This window comes from Eschscholzia californica, unplaced genomic scaffold (genome assembly GCF_041429995.1).
Source record: "Eschscholzia californica isolate CP2 unplaced genomic scaffold, dmEscCali1.0.p SCAF_5, whole genome shotgun sequence".
Lineage (NCBI taxonomy): Eukaryota > Viridiplantae > Streptophyta > Magnoliopsida > Ranunculales > Papaveraceae > Eschscholzia > Eschscholzia californica.
The window spans coordinates 42,985,794-43,008,163 of record NW_028238472.1 but is presented as its reverse complement, the minus strand read 5'-3'; the positions used below and the strand labels follow the sequence as shown (position 1 = coordinate 43,008,163).

The window sequence follows — 22,370 nt, the reverse complement described above, 5'->3', positions numbered from 1 at the left end:
TTCCTTGCTCATTTAGCCAACTTGTCTGCTGCTTCATTGAAGTTCCTACTAGTATACGAGAATTTAACTATATCCAGCCTTCTCTTTATTTCTTGTATTCTTTTAATATGAATTTTCGATTGCCATTGAGTTTCATGTTTACCGTTCTGTAGGTTTTTTATAATATTAATATTATCACTTTCTATGATGATTCTTTTATATTTATGAGATTCTGCCCATTGCATTCCCTTGAGAATTGCAATGGCTTCGGCTTCCTCCGAGTTTCTGCTCCTAGTTGTAGTGGCTAGAGCTTCTATGAACTTCGCTTCTTTGTCATGGATAATTAAACTGATTCCAGTAACATTTTGAATGTCAATGAATGAAGCATCCACATTGATTTTCAGAAACGTCGATTCAGGGGGGTTCCATTTTCCTTGTTCTATCTGATTTTTTATATTATTGATTATCTGGTTTTGTGGGAATGTTGTGATCATTGAAATGATTTTGTATATCGAGTTAATTTCATGCTGAAAGCAATGGTCACAAAGCGTTTTCCATATATTCCAAAGGATAATAGCATAATGGATGTTGTTCGTAGTATACGCGTTTTGTGATTTTTGCTCCCAAGAAAAAATCCATTCTCTCACCGAGGTGATTTTATCAGATAAAATATTAAAGTAGACCATATATTTTTTGCCAGCGGACAATGAAGCAGTGCATGTTCAATGGATTCAATCTCATTACAGTTAGGACAGTTCAGGTTATTGTCAATATATTTACCTATTCTTTCCTTAACTGGAAGAGCCTTGACGCAAATCTTCCATAAAAACATTTTTACTCTGGGGACTACCGGCATAGACCAGATGAAGTTCCAATTAGGTGATAGTGGTTTCGGCGAGTTCATACTGATACAGAGATGTTGATACATGGATTTAACTGTAAATTTTCTTGACTTGGTAAGGGTCCATTTTCGTTGGTCGTCACTTTCTCTCGATATTGGGATCGATAAGATCAAATTTTTTGTGGCGGCATCGAACTCATTATGAAGGAGAGTCTCATTCCATTTATCTTGGTCGATCAGTTGGGACACCTTAATAAGATTAGAATTCTGGTTATTGGTTGGGAGGATAGGAAGTGTGGGAATCCAGTTATCTTTCCATATATTAATTTGTTCTCCGTTATGTACCTCCCACATGGTATTATTCTCAATGTTATTAAGATATTTGCTAATGTTTTTCCATATCCAGGAGTGGTGAGATTTTGCTGGGCCAGGATTATCGGAATTTTTGAAATACTTAGCTTTTAAGAGCTGGACCCACATAGCTTCAGGTTCCGATTTAATCCTCCAAGCTAACTTACTCAACATTGCTTGGTTATCCAACTCCGGGGAGTGGATACCAAGACCACCTAGATATTTAGGAAGGCAAATAGTGGACCAAGATTTGGTACATATGTCTTTAGACTTACCCCAGCAGAACGACTTTTGCATAATCGAAATGCTTTTGCAAATGCCTTTGGGAAGGGCAAAACATTGCATTTGGTATCGGGGTACGGCCGCAGCTATGGCCGAAATGACTATAGTGCGGCCAGCTTGAGAAAGGAAATTGTGATTCCATTTCTCTAATTTAATTTTAATTTTTTGAAGAATATCGTTAAAAATCTTCTTTTTATGAGCACCAAAAAATAATTGAGCTCCAAGATATTTTTTTTCGAAGTGGTAGCATATTTGACTTTGAGGGAACGCATAATTAATCGTTTGAATTTCGGGTGGGAATTTTTAGAGTAGAAAATATTAGATTTGGAGTAGTTAATCATCTGCCCGGATGCGTTACAAAAATTATTAAGAATAGTTTTGAGGGTGTGGATATTGTCCAGAGAGTTGCGACCAAATATAATGCAGTCATCCGCGAATAGTAGATGAGAAATAGTGAGATTGGGGTTATTAGTAGGGAATCCCTCGAAGTTATCCCTTTCTTGCTCCGCTTGAAGTAGCCGACTAAGGCCTTCCATTACGATAGTAAACAAGAAGGGAGAAAGCGGGTCTCCTTGCCTGATACCTCTAGAGGGGTAGAAAGTGGGTCCCGGACGCCCATTGACCAAAACTGCCATAGAGGAGGTAGAAATGCAGTGAGAGATCATTTTGATCCAGTGATCCGAGTATCCCAGCTTAGACATGATATCCGTCAGGAATTTCCACTCTATCCTATCAAAAGCTTTGGACATGTCAAGCTTGAGTCCAAAATAGCCAGTGGCTCCTTTCATAGTTTTGAGAGAGTGAATAATTTCCTGACCCATGATGACGTTGTCTGTGATTTGTCTACCAGGGATATAGGCAGCTTGGAAGGGGGAGATGATATTATGTAAGGAGGATTTGAATTATTATGACTTTACTTGTTACACTATTATTCTTCTAGGTACACTTTAGGTTCTTTCAACAAAAAACAAAAAAAAAGTACACTTTAGGTTCAATTGGGACCATTCTTTCTTGATTGGGTATTAAATTTTTGAACTAAAAAAGAATATATCCCTAAATCAATGTTTAATGACTAAGTCTTTATGCCCTGGAGATTTTTCTTTATTCTCCAAACTCGCGACCTTTATTTTTACAAGAAATGCAAGTTATATTTTGTTTGGTTGTAAATATATATATTTCTTTTTGCCAACAACTGCTTGGTTGGTTGGTTGGTTGGTTGTGCATCTACTCCAAAAATTTGGAAGTCATAGATTCAATTCACGATGGAGGTGAAATATATATTTATTAAATAGTGAAAAAATATAAATAAAACAAAAGTAGGAATGGAGTTTCATGTCTCTAAGATAATCTTAAGGGTCTTTATATGGTTTTACGGTCCAAGATGTCTATGATGATGGTAGTTATAGAGCTCAATCAACTAATGTATTTGTTTATGATTTATACATGTTCATCAATTTCTACCTATACCTTTTTTTTTGTTGAAAGAAATTTCTACATATACCTAGATGTCTACAAAACTCTAAAAATAAACATTTGAAATGTTATATATTTCATATGATAAGATAAATAATCAATGAGTTATTTTCTTTTTGGTCTCCTACTTTGTGATTAACTTCCTTTTTGGTCTCTTATTTTTCATAAATTCAAAATTAATCCCTTTTGTTCCCACCGTCAGTTAATTTTAGAGGTTAATTTTTTTTTGTTTCCATAATTGTCCTTCTGATAAAATTGGTTTTTTAATTCAAAATTGACCCCCTTTTGATATGGATCAATTCCCAAAAAAAATCCAACCATTTTAGACCATACTAGGAGGCCAAATAGAATTCACTTTAAGAACACTAAAGACACCTCATCTCTCCCTCTCTCTCATCCATTTAAGCACATCTCTCCTCCACATCATCTCCCTGCCACCTCATCATCTACGTCAAAGGTCGTTGCTCGATCAAATTTTTTGCCAACCTTCAAATTTTTTATTTCTTATTCTTCTTTCTCTCCCTCTTTAAAACTCTGGGGAAGGAGATGACCCCTTCGCCGGAGCACTGGTTTTCAGACGAAACCGGTCTGATTTCGTCTAGAAACCAGACCAGACGAGGCGAGATCTCGTCTGGTCTTGAAATCAGACGAGGTCAGGTCTTGAAAACCAGACGAGGTTAGGTCTTGAAACCAGACGAGGTCAGGTCTCGTCTGGACTTGTAACCAGACAAGATCTGGTCCAGACGAGACCAGATCTCGTCTGGTTTCAAGACCCGATGAAATCAGACCGATTTCGTCTGGAAACCAGTGTTGCGGCGAAGGGGTCCTCCCCTTCGCCGGAGTTATAGAGAGAGAGAGTAGAAAGTGATAAGAAGGAAGAGAGAGAGAAAGAAAAAACAAAAATAAATTTGAAGGTCGTCGGAAAATTTGGCTGACCGGCAACCTTCGACTTTTAGAAGATGATGAGGTGGCAGGGAGATGATGTGGAGGAGAAAGGTGCTGAAATGGATGAGAGAGAGGGAGAGATGAGGTGGCATGGAGATGATGTGGAGAAGAGAGGTGGTGAAATGGATGAGAGAGAGAGGGAGAGATGAGGTGTCTTTAGTGTTTTTAAAGTGAATTCCACTTTAGCCCCCCTAATTTGGTCTACAATGGTTGGATTTATTTGAGAAATGATCCATACCAAAAGGAGGACAATTTTGAATTAAAAAAAATCACTTTTATAAGAAGGCAATTATGGAAACAAAAAAAATTTAACTTTTAAAGTTAACTGGCGCTGTTAACAAAAGGAGGCCAATTTTGAATTTAGGAAACGTAGGGGCCCAAAAAGAAAACTGGTCACAAAATAAGGGACCAAAAAAGAGCTGACCACAAAATAGGGGGCCAAAAAGGAAATAACTCGTAATCTATAATGTCTATTTTGATTAAGAATTTGTAATAATAATAATAATAATATGTCTACTACACATTTTGTTTACATTCATGAAACATTTTATTTCTACGAATTTAATGTCTATAAAATATATTTTTTTGTTGAACTATCTATAAAATATTTGTTCTATACGTCTTGAATTCACAAGATATTTTATCCATGAATGCGTACCCACCCACCCCCACCACCACAATGTCAAACGTTCAACAACCAGTAAATTTGGGCCGAATAAAAGGATCAATAATATTCATAATTAAAAGTAGGAGTTTCATTAATCATTATATTGAAAGAAACACATTTTCATTCTGAAGCCCTACCCATACCACACCACACCACACCACACCACACCACTAACTTTTGTAATCCTTTTTAAAATTGATGAATTTCCACTTGGGTAGGGTTTGTTCTTTTTCTTCAAGTTAGATCACAACAATTCTCAACAACAAAAAAAATAAAAATTAGATCACAACTCCCATTTTAGATCACTGAATTGACTCAAAGTCAAAATTTAGAATGTTTTATTTTTGTATTATTCTAAAAAAAAACAAAAATGTGTTTGCTTCAGTACCCGTTTAGCTTAACCAACTACAAAAGCTAGTTATTTTGTAGGAGTAGTTTTTAGGTTCTAATTCGAAAATCCCACCATCTTTTTTAGGTTTTTATAACTTACTGTTAACATTAATGGTCAACCGGAGTTAACCATTTAGTAGCATTTTCAGTTAACACTCTCTATTTGATGAAATCTGACAAAAGGCCTGTATTTTTGTAACTTGTCGGTTGTCCCTTGCAGTAATGTAAGGCCGCGACTTTGGGGAATAAAGAAAATTCTCCGGGGAATAAATTCTCGAGGGAATCCAGATTCTTTTTAAAATTCTCCGGGGAATAAATTTTTATGGGGAATACAAAAAACATTTTTTTTGAAAGTTCTCCTCTATCTCATCACCTCTCTCTGCCACCTAACCTTCTCGCCACCTCATCATCATCTTCTCCGGGAAGGTCGCCGGCCGGCCAATTTTCCGGCCGGCGACCTTCAAACATAAAAAAAAAAAAAAAAAAATTTCCTCTCTCCTCTTTCTCTCTCTAAATTTTTTTTTTATCACTCTTCTCTCTCTCTCTAGATCTGGTGAACCAGATCTGGTTCACCAGATCTAGATGGTCTGTGAACAGACCTCGTTGAAGGTCTGTTCACAGACCATTAAAGGCATCAACTTTTTTGATGTTCTAATAATTTTACTACTTACATTTTTCTCTGTTTTATATGTAATAATATAGTGGCTACTCCAAAACAAATTAGAGAACTGATGAAGGTTGATGGGTTAACAAATGATGAAGTTAAAAGCCATTTACAAGTAAGTGGGTATCTTGATCTTGAATATCTTATCACTACCATCTACTCTATTTTGTAATCCATTGTTGTTGTTGTTGTTCAGAAATACAGGCTTCATATTCAAAGAGTACCCATTACTTCAAAACCAGAGCATAACTCAGTTGTTGAATGGGTTGGTCAGAATCAGCTGTATGAAACTTCGAAATCGAGTAGTAATTCAGATTCTCGTTCTCTGCAAGGACCCTTTCAATTAGGAGGAACTGGAGGTGGAATTTCGTCGACAACGAGGACGACGATGGGAGGTATCAGTATTGAAGATGAAGATATGAAATCAGAAAGCTATGGGTTGGAAAGATAACCACAACAAGAGCAAGATGATAGAGATCAACCATGACATTTTGTAGATTCTTATATGGTAATCTGATTAAGAACAAGAAAAAGTAATACTACATACTAACAAGAATCCTGAAAGAGAGGTTTTGGAATTTTGCAGGTTTATTTATAGTGAGGAATTTTACCTTTAATGGTCTGTGAACAGACCTTCAACGAGGTCTGTTCACAGACCATCTAGATCTGGTGAACCAGATCTGGTTCACCAGATCTAGAGAGAGAGAGAAGAGTGATAAAAAAAAAATTTAGAGAGAGAAAGAGGAGAGAGGAAATTTTTTTTTTTTTTTTATGTTTGAAGGTCGCCGGCCGGAAAATTGGCCGGCCGGCGACCTTCCCGGAGAAGATGATGATGAGGTGGCGAGAATGTTAGGTGGCAGTGAGAGGTGATGAGATGGAGGAGCCTTTTTTATAGCATCTTCTAAAATTAGAAGCCCCTTAGCAATAAAAAGAAAAATAAAAAGTCAATCTTATTTGACTAGTTTTAAGAAAAATCTTTATTCCCCGGAGAATTTTCTTTATTCCCCAAAGCCGCGGCCTAATGTAATGGTGATATCACATAACAAAAAAATGCAATGGTGACATTCAAGAGTGAGTGAGGTTAGCAGCCTCTAGGTATTTAAATTTGCACGTTTTCATGTGCCGTCCCACGTGAAATATCATGGTGAACTCAACTTTGAATATGACTCTCTTTCTTTATGTTTAAGGAGGTTTATTTACTTACAAAAATATAACCCCATATGAGTTTTGCAATTCCTTTTTTAAAATTGGGTTCTTGGGCTAAGTGACATCTTATCCATTTGTGTAATTTATTGGGTGTTGGTAAGACTTGTCTCTATCAGAGGGCCACATAACTTCGAGGTCTATGGGTGCAAGCGCTCCAACATAGAAAAAATATAACCCATAAGAATTTAAAGTTTTTGTGCAATTCCTACAATCTCGGGCTAAGTGATACGTTATCCGTTTATGTAGTTTGAGTGTTGATAATATCACAGGTAGTTGTCTTCATCAGGAGGCGGCCACATAATTTCGGTGTCTGTGACTTGTGAATGTACGTGTTCTAACATGCCAAATGGACTTACTATACACTTATTATCGTCTTTTTTTTTTTTTTTTGAGATCACTTATTATTCTCGTGTTTCTACTGAATTCCAATTAAGAGCTGCATTTTTTTATGGAAAGCAAAAATAACGAGCTCAAGTAGTAAATCAAATCAAGTCCAAACACGAATCTGTACTGTTTTTCCATCTCGACTCTTATTTTTCCATAGTATCCTTTATCCCTTTTAATTTTGTGGTTTGTTATAAACTGTTAATATATAATTATGTTGTTAACAAAACCGACTATTTTAACTATTTTTATTGAAGAAAAAAAAAATTACAATATTTTTTTTTTCTTTTCAAAATAGACTACGTTCTACGTTAGTCATTACATGACATTGATACATCATCAATGTGTATCTGTGTGATAAAGACGATAACACTGAAGTTAAAACTTCTAACGAAAGGGGCCTAAAGCCCAACATAGTAAAGAGCCTAAAGCTCAACAAATTTATTATTTATACCTTTAGTAACTAAAGTTCAATAACCACATATTCTAATTCCTCTAGGAATCAAACTTGAGACCTCCAGGATTTTGGATTTTATGTCAACACTCTCAACCACTTGGACAACCAAGTTTTGACTAATAAAAGAAAAAATGTAGAGCACATTTCTTTCTCCCCAAAACAAAATTATAAAATGCATTAGCCAAAATATTATTTGTCCGTTAATGTGAAATACAATGGGTAATATGCATAACAAATTAGTTTATGCTAAAGAGCAATAAAAAAAATGCATTAGTCGAAATGTTTCCGTCGAAAGCAAAACAAAAAATGCGGAAATCATTTATTACTCCACAAGACAAATCGAAAAATGATTTATCCAAAATGTTAGTGTATGTCAATGTGTTTGTCAAATGCAAAAGATAAAATACAAAATATTTTATGCAAAACAATTTTTGAGCAAAAAACGAATTTGTTCAGAAGTGTACAAAATTATTGAGAGCAAAAGAAAATTTGTTCTAAAATTTTCAAAAATGTTTTTCACGTTGATATGGGCGGGAATTGTAGTAGGGACGACTTCAACCGCAAATTTCATTTCGGGAGTAAAATTGTACTTTTATGAAATGATTTTTCTCCAAATAATATTCAAGACTGGGCTAGTTTCCTATTACCCCAAATTTAGGGTTTGTAAATTAGGGACCCTTAAGAATTGTTAGGATGTAGGATCATCCGATTGAACTCAATTGCTATAACATTATCCTATGTAGTTGTTTGAGGGTTGCTATGACATTATCCTATGTAGTTGTTTGAGGGAAGGACACACAAGAACTCAATTGCTATAATTATTATATGTAGTTGGTTGAGGGAACAACAAGTTTGTTCAGAGAGCATCCCTCTAACAGATTGTGTTCTTGTTTGAAAGAGAGAGAGAGACCATGGAGGTGGTGAAAGTTAGTGGTGGTCGGAGTTCGGAGCAAATGAGGAAGAAGATTTTGTTACCCCGAAAAGCTCGACAAAATTCACTATTTCTCTTTAAAATTTTGTACTCCAAAATTCCTTAGTTTTTCCAAAACCCTGGCCAAAAAATTAAAACTCTATTACATGGGACCCAAGTTTCCAAGATTGTGTTGCATAGAGAACACTCTTATCAAGATGAAAATATCTGCAGATGCTGTACTGTATATTGAACCAATTTTCATGCAGCTTTTACTGGTAACCGTTTTAAGCCACTAGAAAGAAGTTGTCTCAGAGCAAGAAGTTAGAAGCTCTCTCTTACCTCATTTGCTTGGTGGTGTTTTTTCCTCATTATTTGTATTAGACTTGGTTGCGTCAAGTAGATCCAAAATCAACTCAATATCAAAAGTAAGAAGTGTCAGATATCACGAGTCAAACAAAAATAAATATTTTAAAATCACGAAGCCTGAACGACCCTGGTTAGACTTCAAATTCGACTTGAAAAGAGAAAAACAAAATTGCCGCTATAGCAGAATACCATGAGGAAGAAGAAGAGATGGCAAACGAAATAGTGAATAAAGCTGAAAACTGTAAGATCAAAACAGTAATAACAAAGACAGCCCACAAAAACTGCCACCATATTTTAGCAAAAAATACCCGTAAAAGGGCAGTAAGACGTTTTTCAGTCATGCAATATACATGTAGGAAAATGAATTAAGAGGTAAAGAAGGGCATTCTCTATTATAAGGTCAAACAAGATCAAAATACAGTGAATGAGCCGGAGATAAGAAAGCTCTCAGTCTTTCGTGCAGGCAATGAATTTGATCTATTCTTATACAGTAACAGTGAATAAGTATAGTTTCAGTACCACAGCCAAACCCAGCTGCAATAGAAAGATTCCGGCTACAATCAAGAACCATCTTTCTCCAGCTGACACGATATGAGCTCGAAGATTTAGAGCAACAAAGGTGGCTGACATGAATCCTGCAACACCTACAACTGCCCATCTAACTGCTTCAAATGGAACAACTGATAGGCACTGTAATAAATAAATTTGAGAATTTCAGAGCATATTCATTAATACCATGAATATTTAATTTAGTTTGAATAAACAAATGATATAAATCTGTACTGATTTCGATGATCCACATAGGGTCTACAATGTACAGAGTTCGAACACTACTACAATAGGGTTGAGGTTGGCCGCTAATTAACAGTACTTGGCATAACACATTAGCTGATTAGCTCGCAAAAGAAGTAAGAAATATGGTCCTTTGGTTTGGGCACCAAGAACCCCTGAAATTTTAGGCATAAAATGACATGTCTGGGCCCGATGTCAGAGTCTACAAGGAAGGAAGGAAGGAAGGTCAGGAAGTGCTATATATACAACCAAAATTGTACAATTCGTTCGCTTGAAACTCAAAGAGTTGCGATTTGGCTGTACAAATTGACTTTCTCTAAGAAGCCCGAAGTTCTCCGATGCTTGTGTACTTTTTCTTTTACTTAGATTATTTCAGTGATTATCTATTTCTCAGATTTAGGAAATAATAATAGTTCAGATTTATTACTTATCGAGATTCTCGTTAGGATTAGGAACAAGGTTACCAGATTCGTTGCACCCCCCTGCGAATCGCGATCTGGTTCGCGCAAACCCTTTTAGGGTACGTTCGCGAACCAGATCGCCAGATCTAGCGAACTGCTTCTCATGAAGAACAGTAGAGTGAAGCAAAGACATACCTTAGATTTGAGTTTTAGGTTTTGAAATTTCAAGTAATTGCTATTTTATGATTTTATCTTCATGTTTTAAGTACTATTATGATATTAGACTTTGAGTAATTAGCTGTTTCATCCTTTATGAGTTTTGAAATAATTATGTCTATAATTAAGAAATAATTTTGGAATATTTAGTAATGAACCAAAATTTTATATTAAGCGAATTATGTACCAAATTAGCGTACCAGAGTGGTACACCCCCCACGTACCAGATACACTCTAATAGGCGTACCGCGTACCCGTTTTCGTACCGCGTATCGGAACGTACCGCGAATCTGGTAACCTTGATTTGGAATTTAGAGGTCCCTATTTCTTTTAGATCAGATTTAGAGTTAATTATGTCTATGGGTATTCCAAATAGCTGTTGGATGGTTGTTAGTTAATAAATTGCTTAATTTTTTTTTAATTATAATTACAAAGAACTTAAGGTTACTAAATATCCTACATGTCAAGTTTTATGAGATGTGGTAGGTTCGGGACTCTGGACTCTTAAAAATGGAATTGTTTATAGCGTGCTATTGCAAATTATGTACCTTAAATTGATATAGTTTAGTCACTAAAGTTAACTAGAGTTCAAAGATAAATTCTAGTGAGAGAATTATTTATCTTCATGAAATAAAAGAAATTTGAACTATGGAGAGCTCACCGAGGCAGGAATGAATACGAAAAGGGAATATCCGTATAAACACCACAGCTGGATAAGACCGGATGGTGCAGAGAAGTATTTGAGGAAGATATACAAGACAAGAGGAACGAAGATGGCGTAACCGTAAAATAAGCCAGCCGACCAAGTGACCATGTTTATGTCGTAATCCCAGTCTTTCTTCTGCAGTTTGTGTGCAACATAGGTCACGAAAGTGCCAATGGCTGCTGCCACAAATATCAAGGTTGTGCATATCCAAAATGGCCCATACCTGCAAAATTTTCTAGTTAAAGAATAATGGCAATATAAAGTAATAAATTGAATGCAGGAGCAGGAGTACACTAGATCTCAAAAACCAGTGTCCAAGGTCTGATCTGGCAAAGAAAACACTAAAAGCGAGTATCCCTGTTAATGGGTTTTAAATGGTCTTAACACGAGCACACCAACTCTAATCCTTCCCTAGTCCACTTTACTAGCCTCAGACTTTGTGTTCATAGCACACATAATAAAGTAGTCATTTGAATGCCCACAACACCAAGTGTACATGGTCACTCAAAGCTGGTAAATGAAAGTGGTTGTGATTCCAAAAGATAAAATAGGCCATTTCAAAAATTCACGCCCCTCCGACAACGTAAGAAACTTCAGAAATTTGGAGAAGTTACAATTTACTGACAAAATTTGGAAGGATGCAACATGTGGGTCAGAGTCGGACAGCCCCAACTCCGTACTGTATAACATCAACTACACTATACACCAACCAAGTTTTCATAGTTAAATTTTGATTCGGCAATAATAGAATCATGACAATCATGTATATATATATATATGGTAAGAAAGTAGACTGAACGGTTAAAGCAAATAAAAGTCCTAGGATGACCACCTTCAAGAAGAGACAAGATGAAAATCGACTAGATCCACTCAGCAAACATCAAGTACAATTAATTATTAAGGTAATTGTAATATGAAATAAAAGAAACCAACTGACGGGTGTGACTGATGAATCACGCACATATACATTATACAACCATGCAAACAACTAAAAAAATTGAACATGTAGTTGCATCATGCACCTTCTTAGTCATAGATACAGACAGTTTCAATACCACCACTAAAAGGATCAACAATGATAAAATTGAAGTATAAATGTATTATCCGGTAGTCCTGTCCTATAATACCTGAAACCAGATCGCTTAGGTACATGGCACGGGTATGCTACTACGTTCACGGGTACACTTAGTTTGAGTCGCAGTATGTTTTGAACTCTTCTCATAGACACTATCATGTAGACTGACTTGTGCCCAAACAATTCTATCTCCAAAGTCTAGGGATACAAAAATCTTTAACATTCTTACTAGAAACTACTTACTACCACTAGTACTCTAGTAGCCTGATACATTTTTAGTAAGAAGTTTGTTACGTTAACGTGAAGATTTCACATGATTCGGATATCCAAGTGCAACAAGATACAACTGATTACATAAGTACAACTTACAAGTCTGGGTTGCTGCTGGTCTTTTCATTAAAACTTCCTCTAAATGGAATCAATGATTCCTTGATCCTTTCTAAGACATCTGATGTGTCTACATCGAAATATGGCTTGTAAGCTGCAACTGAGAACGACCGCATCCAGCCACTTGACTGAGGTTCATCCGAACTAGCACCAGAAGCTGGCTTCGAAAATGAATCTAAACAATAATACAATGTTCAACTTGCATTACAACTCAAAAATCATTTTTTTTTAACAAGGCAAAAATGATATATTAATAGTAACTAAGGTTAAAGTGGTGTTACAAACATTACAACTCAAAAAATCTAGCAGAATTGCACAGTTGCAATGTACCCGACGATATCAAGTACAAGTTAGAAACAACATGACTAAAATCTGAAATGTTATGATAAGTTGATAACAGATAACTGGTAGATACTGCTTTGCTTTCTAACAAATATCAACACTTAAAGCGGCATAGCGTAAAGAGAAAGGACCAGATTGGGTACCTATAACCTACGAGTATTCTTTTATGGGTTTTCTTTCGGAGAAATATTACATGATAGTTTTTGATAAAACTGAAGTTTTCTACTAGAGCATGAGCTCTCTTGCAAAGTAGATATGAGACTCAGTCGCTGCTCTAAGAGGCTCTATTGCATGCCCAGTACCTTTCGTTCTCAAATGTCCAGTGTGAACAGGGACGGAACTAGGAGTAGTAGTCAAGGGGGGCCGAACCAAAAAAAAAAGTGAAAAATCTAAGTCTATGTGCTCGAACCCAGGTCTCTCACGTCCAAAACTCGGACCTCTACCATCTCACCCACGCTAAATATATGTTGTATGTATGACTCGAACTTTGTTTATGCGATAAATCAGAAAGCAAGCAGCATTTCTAAAACAATTTACGGCAAGTCAAGGGGGGCCATGGCCCCCTTTGGCCTGCATGTAGATCCGTCCCTGAGTGTGAACCTCTCGAACTGCAAAATTGGGTACCCATACAGATGCAACTTCGCCCAACTTTGTTAAGCCTTTTGTATAAGCCTATAAGGTACCGTAGTCTTTTAACATTTACAAAACAGACATATGGGCTAGGCCAAGAACCTAACTCAATTTCAGTTGAATTCATATTAAAAACTCGAGTTTACAACTAATACTGATACTCTGAATCCACAATTGTTGCAAGCTTGCTAAAAAAGAGGTCCATCATCCAAATTTCATTATAAATGGCACCACCACCTAGTTAGGAACGTGGCTAAAGTAGTGAGGTGTGAGCTTAGTTTCGACTTTCGAGCAACGGGTTTAGCACTTTTTGTGTGCCTTAGGTCCATGTGAGCTTGTATATATCTTTGTAATTCATACAAATAAACTATTCCAATACAAACAGGATAAGAACCACAAACATTCAAATAACCATCTAGTACTTATCCAATTCAACCTACTGATCTTATCCAAGTTATTTTCTGAAGGAGTAAGCTTTAGTTTAACATCTTTAGATGAAGATCTCTAACTAATAACTAGAATCAGAAGCAATGTGAAGACGAATTGGATATAACCTAAAAATGCTCATAATGAATTGAAAATTTGCACACATACCATCAGCATCACGAGGAGGACGATAACCACCTGAAATTTTCCCTTGAGTTTCTGATGGTGGAAATGTCTGAAGATTCGACTCTACAAATTACAAATTTTATTAGAAAACGAATCAAAATTAAAACTAAAACTAAAACGCAGATCAATTGGATGAGAATTGAGGTTAAAACCTGCAAATTTAACCTTAGCGTGAGCTGGATCTGATGGAACTGCCTGAGAAATGAAAGAAACACATTATTTGAAGAGATCTAGAGAGAGAGAAAGATTGAGAGAAAATGTGAGAGAGATTTACAGGAACAGATCCGGAGACGTTTTGCTTGTCGATACTAGTGTAGCCACTCGACATCATTTTTTTTACTTTCCGATCGGGTTTCACCGGAAAACCAACTTCTCTTTACTTTCTCTCTTCTTCTTCTTCGTATTAGTTTGACGTTTGTTTCAACAAAATGCAGGCCCGACCGGTCACCGGGTTGGGTTTTTCCCCGCCCGTTTGTTTTTTTTTTTTTGTTTAAGAGTCCAACAACATAATAATAAAGAGGTCTAAAGCCCAACAAACTTTTTTTTTTTTTTTCTTTTGTTGAAAATCCATTGCATTAATGAATTAAGGAGTTCTTACAATACATCTGAACGAGAAAATAAGGGATATTGTGCCAAATTTTAGTACGGCTATACTTTCTTGACCATTTTGCCAGTGAGTCTGCATGGGAGTTGGCTGCCCTGTTAACGTGGTGAAATCTCAACAAACTTATTATTTATAAAGTTTAATAACCATAAATTCCACCTCCTGTGGGGATCGAACTTGGGACCTCTCACTTTCAACCACTTGGGCAATCAAGTGTCGGACTTCCCGTTTGTTAACGCAACGGACGACGACGGAGAAAGAGCCATCTGTCTCAAATTAGTCCTCGTTTACCTCCTAAATTGCTACATATTTGGTATTAGATTTTTTTTAAAGCTAGAAAGTCAAATATAACAGACAAAATAACCGGCAACATTTGGTTGCCCTGGAGGTCCCATGTTCGGTTCCAAAAGGAATTGAAATGCATGGTTATGAATTTGCGTTATTAAAAGTATAAATCAATAAGTTTGTTGGCCTTTAGGCTCTTTGATTTGTGGTTTAAGATAGGTGATTATCGTGTTTATCACAAGTCATTAGTAATGACCAACGTAGATATTAGTCCATCTTTTTAAATATTACACAAAAGAACCTAACGGTTATTTTGGAGTAAGTCGTAACATAAAGATTTGTTTTGCACAGTTTTGCTATTAGGGTCGTGTACAAGGGGGCGTACACCCGTACCAGGCACCCCACCCCCAGGGCCCCTTTTCTACTTTTCAGAGCTCATTTAGTAATTTATAAAAACAAGTGTATGAACTAAATATTGATGTTGCGGTAGCTCCACTAGTGTGAGGGTTACTTCTTGCTATAAAGGTCACAGGGTTGAGCTCAACAAGTAGTAATTTTCAGTAATCCTTTTAAAGAGTTTATACTCATTGTGAATGCTTGGTCTATGTTTCTTTTTTCAAACTTTATTATTTTCCTAATTTCCAAAATAAATTTTGTGACAATAAACGATTTTGCAAAATACTCTTTGCAAACAAGAGTATTTTGTTGGAAAATGTTAGGTCTAATATTTTGCAACCACATCATTAAGTATGGATCCATCTTCTTCAACAAAAAAAAAAGTATGGATCCATCTATTATTAACCTTTCTTATTATTTTGCGCGTAAAAACGTTCATTTAGTTCTCTTGTTTCTGTATGAAAATGTCACGTTTTACATTTGTCACAGGCCCAAAAATTACCAGCCACAACACTGTTTGCTATATTATGAGCTAACATGTTATTTCTTCGATTGCAATATGAGAAGCCCATTCTGTGGAATGTTCTCTGTATTTCTTCTATCTTTGTCAGAGTGGCGAGAGTCGTCCAATGGATATTGGATTTCCCCCCTTGAAGATGATGTAGTTTTTTTTTTAAATTCAATTCTTTTTAGTTACATATCAACATATAATCTTTAGAACTTCATCAAAAAAAAAACATATAATCTTTAGAAAATAAGTGTTCGAGTCAAAATACTCTACAAATAAGCTAAAACAAATTAGTTACTTTTAAAATCACTAAGGTGTCGTTTGGCAAACAAAAGTAAACGTACTTTTACTTTTGCTTTAATAAAGTATAAAATATCAAAAGTATATATGGCAAAATAGTCACTTATAAATAGAAAAGTCAAAAAGTTAGTTTGACAACATAATTTACTTTTATAAAAAAAAAAATTCTCATTGATAATTCGTTTTAAGTTAATTCATACGATTCCATGGTGGTGGAGGTGATGGTGGTAGTTAGTGGTGGTTACGGGGGATGTGGTGGCCATAATGATAGAAGTAGTAGTGGTGTCCTTCGGAGAAATGGTGGTGGTTGAGATGTGGTTGTGTTGGTGATGGAGATAGAATGGTGATGGTTGGGTGTTGTGGCGGTGGAGGTGGAAATATGGTGGTAGTGGTGTTCATATGGTGGTGGTGGTGGTGGAAGTATGGTGGTGGTGGTGGTGGTGGTGGTGGTGGTGGTGGTGGTGGTGATGGAAGTATGGTGGTGGTGGTAGTGGTGGTGGTAGTGGTGGTAGTGGTGGAAGTATGGTGGTGGTGGAACTATTGTGGTGGTGATGGTCCATAAAAGGTCTCCACCCGCAAGTATACGGACGTTAAGTAATATCTCGGTAAGACCGAGATCAATCTACGGATACTTAGTCAAACTCGTTCTTAACATAGAATTAGCACGATTTTTTAAATGGGTTGATGAAACGAAACAACAAAATATTTAAAGAAAACAAACAATAACGATAAAATGAACTCAATGGGGGAGAAAGTCTAGGATTTTAGAATCCATCTTAACAGTTATTAGTGATGACCTAAACATGCATATCTTTTCTTATCACTCGAGTTTTGATAAACTATCATACCAAACTCCGGAAAATAGTCTAGATAAAGCCGAATACAATCAAAGTTTAAATCCAACAATCGATACATCGAAGTCGCAACTATTAACTATCAATCTATAAGCATGACTCATTAAAGATGTTATTCTAAACATGAATCATCAAACTAAAAGCATAGCTAACGAATGAATCTTGTTACATCAAAACCAAGAATTCTCTACAATAATCAAAATATTTCAAGATATTAAAGCATGAAAAGGGGACATCACCAAAATTATGTTAAGATTTCATCAAAATCCTAGATAGAGATATTTAGTTAATCATGATCATCGAATTCAACAAAAAATTTCATTATAAGAATTAAGATCAAAAGGAAAGTAAAAAAAGAAATCACCAAATTATAGACTTCTTGATGATGGTGATGAATGATGATCTAGAAAATTGTCATCGGTTGACTACGGTCAATGAGTCAAAAGAAGACTAAAAGGCCAGCGGGTTAGGACGCGTCAAGTCAACATGGAGGTGAATCTGAAGGAGGTCTATCACCCACGCCCAGAACTGGGGGATCGACATGATTGTCCTAGGCGCCTTAAGCCCTGTCCTGACTCAAATACAATCTAGTCTGCCTTGGGATTTGCGAGAAGGATAGGGGGTCCACGTAAGCAAGGTTGATACCTTGAGCCCTAAATATGGGAAGATAGAAACGTGCCTCACGCTTACCGACTTAATCCCGAATCTTATCAAAGATCTCAGTCGGTGAAGATCTTGAGTATTTACCTAACTTGGGCTTCAAGAGTCTCGAAGGAGGAAACACCTCCTACGTACAAGATCTACCAATTCAAAAAGATATCTATCGAGGATCCTAAAACAGATGAACTCCTAAATATCCGAGATACAAGGTAACTCCAAAGAGAACTGAATCTCCTAACTATGAAATAGTAATCTTAATCCTAGACGGTGGATCTCAACCGCCTCATCATCACAGTCTATCAACAGTCGACCAAAGTAGTCTATCAAAGGGCATCAACTCGCCTTGAACAAGATACAAACTTCACGGTACAATCAACGGTCTAATGGTTTTGAGGGGGTGCCACCATCGAGCAAACTGCAAAATTTTTTGAAGGAATTTAATGTCTCGCAAGATGTTTATCAACTAAGCTATCTTTCTTTTTTGAGTTATTTTAAAGACCTTATACAATATAGATTTTAAACTGTGCGATTGTTTTTTCTAATCCTTTTATATATCACTATTTAATTTCAAATCCAGAAAAATAGCTCTTATACCTATTTGGTATAAGAAACCAAAGTAAGAAAAATTGATTTTGTACTATAGCTCCCAGGGGCGGGCCTACACAGGGGCCCATGGGGGCGCATAACCCACGACCCTAATGTGACTCTCTTATGTTATACTTCATGTGCTACTATATTATATATATGTATTTCAGTTTTTAAATACCATCCTTTCTTAGCTTAGGTGGTGAAACAGTGGAGTTACATCACAAAGGGCTAGGGATTGAGAACCATGCAAAACACATTTTTTTCTAGAATTCCTACCAACACATTTTTCTCGAAGGTCTACTACTTAAGTTAGTTGAAATTGTTTATTAAAAATATATTATGAAGGGTATGTTCGGCTTAAAATTGGTTCATATTAATTGAGATAACTCAATTTTGACCTACTCAAAGTCACCAACTAAATAAAATGGCATCCAAGAGATGATGAGTAATTTAGACAACCTCTTTAATTTTGATTTTGTGTGATTTTTCCGTGATTTGTATTTTGGACTTCAAAATTGTCTTTTTTACATTTTTTTGTCATAGTAAATATGTTAATAGAAAGAAAACTTTATCTTCATGTTTTCTTCCTTACGATCACTTCCTCTTCATCATCTACCATCGTTTCTTCTTAATCTTCACCAATATCTCATCCCCTCCTTTGTTTTTATTTCAATATCTTTTGGGAATTCAGTTGGGGAAGATCATTGAACCGTATTGATGCGAAATTTTGAGATTGCTCGTTATGCAACAAAATAGCTATAGAATATCTAAACTACAAATAAAATTTTGTTAAATTTGCTTTCCGGTTCTAGCTTAATCGCGTACTATGAAATTCTTTCGTTAGCCATAACAAAAAAGGTGCCCTATTCATAAAAATTTCTGGCTTCGCCACTGATAGCTCCCCAACTACAATACCCAGCTCCCCTTACCAAACACCCAAAATTAATTTGAACCTAATGCACTTAACCAGAATTGGTACTTCTCTCTCTCTCTCTCTCTCTCTCTCTCTTCAAATCCTTCTTCACCTCTCTCCTTATTTATATCTTCTGTCATTTCTCTTCTCACATTGAAGTGATTTAAGTTTAAGGAATTTGATAAACGTTATAACTCAAATATGTGATTCACTCAAGGCCCTTCATCGATGGTGGTCCTCAACTCAAGAAAGAAAAAAAATGATACTACGAAGAACACGAAGAAGGATTTAAAGATTTTGGGTTAAAAGTTCTTGATATTTCATAAAAAAACGAATGACACACAATTTCAAAATTCTTAGAAAATATTGTAAACCAATAGCACCAAACTTCAAAGTTCTTAGAAAAAAGGTCGAGCCAATAACGTTAAGCTTTAAAATTATTAATTAAAATTTTGAATAATACGGAACTTCGAAGTTCTTAAAATAACTTCCGAACGAATAATGCTAAACCCCAAAATTCTTAAAAACTTTGAAGATCCGATAAAATTTCTTAACGATTTATTCCCACTTAAAATACTAATTTTGTCAAAGACAAGAACATATATATATATATTTATATATATATACCAATGGTATTTTGAATCAAACTAAGTAATGCTTTTTGTTGCTAATTTTTTTATTTGTCTATTAGTTTTGAAATATGCCCCCGTAGAAAATCATTTTTGGCCTCACCACTGTTTGTTGACGGGTTGATATCCAACTCACTTCCCTAACTTCATCAAAAAAAAAGAAAAAAACTCACTTCCCTAAGAAAACTATTTTTTTTTTGTTGAAATTCCCTAAGAAAACTACTGATATATAGCATCATGGTACTGAGTAGGCACATGCAATAAAAAAAAAAGAGTAGGCACATGCAAAAAAAAAAATCAGGTCAAATACCTGAAGCTATCTGATTTTGATTTTCACTATTATTAAATAACACAATGAATTAATTTCAACAAAAAAAAATAACACAATGAATTAATTCAAAACAACCACTACTCGAACATGAACTTTAACTTGAAAATAAATTAAGTCTAGATTGCTTGGCTGGTGGTCAAGGCCCATAGTTGCTACTATTATTGGAAATAAAAGAGGTTTAAATCATCCTTATCTGCTGGGTGGTTTGTCAATAGGTCCTGAAAATAACAAAATGTTACATGTTAGTATCCACATGCACATCATCATATGGGGATAACCCTTAGTCATGAGCTAAAATTTATTGAAGAAAACCAACAATAGACGAGAACAATCTATGCAAAAAAAAGTTATTTTTGTATGGTACTCTTAAGGGTTATTTCTTTAATGGCCCCCAACTTTGTGACCAGTTTCCCGCCTGGCCCCCTACTTTACGAAAAATTTACTCTCTCTCCTCTATCTCATTTTCTCTCTCTGCCACATTATCTCACCTCGCCCCGTCATCATCTTCTCCGGCAGGGTCGCCGGCCGGCAAAATTTCCGGCCGGCGAACTTCAAATAAATAAAAAAATAAAAAATTCTCTCTCCTCTCTCTCTCTAGAATATTTCTTTTAAATTTCCTCACCTCTCTCTCTCTCTAAAACTCCGGCGAAGGGGGTTCAACGAACAGACCTAGCTTCCCTTCGCCGGAGTTTTAGAGAGAGAGGTGAGGAAATTTTTAAAAAAAAAAATTCTAGAGAGAGTTTTTTTTTTTATTTGAAGGTCGCCGGCCGGAAATTTGGCCGGCCGGCGACCCTGCCGGAGAAGATGATGACGGGGCGAGGTGAGATGATGTGGCAGAGAGAGAAAATGAGATAGAGGAGAGAGAGTAACGGTGTTATAGCGGAAGGGGGCCATATGGGTATTTTTCGTAAAGTAGGGGGTCAGGCGGGAAGCTGGTCACAAAGTTGGGGGCCATTAGGGAAATAACCCTACTCTTAATAACCCTAATATTTAAAAAAAAGAAAAGTTAATTAGCAACTCGACTCCAACCAGATGTAACTCAGTTTCCATCACCTGAATCATCACTAGGATCAGGTATGTCTTTATCGTCTGAAACTTTACAATTGATAATCCCTTTGATAACATCTCCAACTACAGGAATTGCATCAAGCATACCACATAAGGGATTTTCTGCCAATGCCATCTCTGCATAAAACATTATTTCATAATCGTAACAAAACAAACATCAAAATAAGGAAAAATGATATAAGCGGCTACAAAAGTAGATATACCCTAGACCTAAAGAGAAATTAACCATCCGTCGAGAATGAAAAACCCATCAAGAGAAATAAGGAGTTGACTCGAAAATAGAGACCATTGAATTCATTTAAGTATAGTGGTAAGCTTGGACTTGTAGCCTCTTCTAACATTACTCCAAAATAATAATGGGAAATTACTTCAACTTGGTTGTTTTATGTGGTACACTTACTAAAATTTATGATGTAAGGGCATCCCTTTTTGTGTAGGACGTCTTCGTCTAACCACATAAATCATCATATAATTTATTCTATTCTAAACTTTTAATTTTGTAATGCTTTTGATGTTTTATAGAATAGTTAGATCAAATGGATACGACATTTTCATGAGTGTGAGAAGATTTAATTTTGACACTAGAAAGAAAAGATTGAATTTCAAACTTACCCGTAATAACCTATTTATGTTAACGAATGAAAATTTAGATAAAAAAAATGGATTGTTAAAATGCTTAATACCTAGTCCAAATCAATAGGAAAAAGAAAAATACCAAATGCTTAAACATTTGTTACTTACTTGGAGCAGACGTGAGAATCAAAACAAAGATGAAGGCAGCAAACAAAATTGAATTTTTTGCCATTTTTATGTGATTATTTAGGTGATCACTATGGCTTGAGGAGATTGTAGATAAGAGTGGGACTATTTATAGGCTTATAGCAAACCTATATCATTATTTTGGTGATTAATCAACTTGTTATTATATTGCTTCTTAAGGACAAGATGTTTCTTAGGCATTTTTTTAAAATCTGAATTCACTCTGTATCATGTGACGGAAAAAAAGAACTTTCAATTAATTGATGAGAGTTTTGGAGGGAGGTGGCTAATTAATAGGAATGGAAGGAGACAACCTCTCATTGCCCTTGCAGTGAAGAGTGAAGGGCTGTCCATTCATTTGAAAAGTGATGAGATTGCATCCATGTGATGGGATAC

At 35.8% G+C, this 22,370-nt stretch overlaps 1 protein-coding gene and 1 long non-coding RNA gene across 2 annotated transcripts; both read right to left on the bottom strand.

Annotated features, from left to right (window-relative positions):
• Positions 1–9,177: 9,177 nt before the first annotated feature.
• On the bottom strand, positions 9,178–14,591 carry LOC147539412 (uncharacterized). The gene is made up of 6 exons (XM_086641464.1): positions 14,354–14,591; positions 14,232–14,274; positions 14,062–14,142; positions 12,478–12,670; positions 10,989–11,256; positions 9,178–9,608 (listed from the first exon to the last, which is right to left on the bottom strand). Exons 1-6 carry the CDS (start codon positions 14,408–14,410, stop codon positions 9,402–9,404), a joined length of 849 nt encoding a protein of 282 aa, XP_086497590.1. The 5' UTR covers positions 14,411–14,591; the 3' UTR covers positions 9,178–9,401.
• Positions 14,592–20,103: 5,512 nt separating this feature from the next.
• LOC147539411 (uncharacterized) lies at positions 20,104–22,052 on the bottom strand. Its single transcript, XR_015226240.1, has 3 exons — positions 21,957–22,052; positions 21,201–21,332; positions 20,104–20,365 (listed from the first exon to the last, which is right to left on the bottom strand). It is a non-coding gene; the product is annotated as an uncharacterized LOC147539411 (long non-coding RNA).
• Positions 22,053–22,370: the final 318 nt, after the last annotated feature.

Excerpts from the sequence above, each read along its gene's own strand:
- LOC147539412 (XM_086641464.1), bottom strand. The coding sequence starts at position 14,410 with ATGATGTCGAGTGGCTACACTAGTATCGACAAGCAAAACGTCTCCGGA. Across the intron at positions 14,143-14,231 it reads CGCTAAGGTTAAATTTGCAG|AGTCGAATCTTCAGACATTT; the intron begins GTTTTAACCTCA and ends TGTAATTTGTAG. Across the intron at positions 11,257-12,477 it reads ACCAGCAGCAACCCAGACTT|GTATGGGCCATTTTGGATAT; the intron begins GTAAGTTGTACT and ends AAAATTTTGCAG.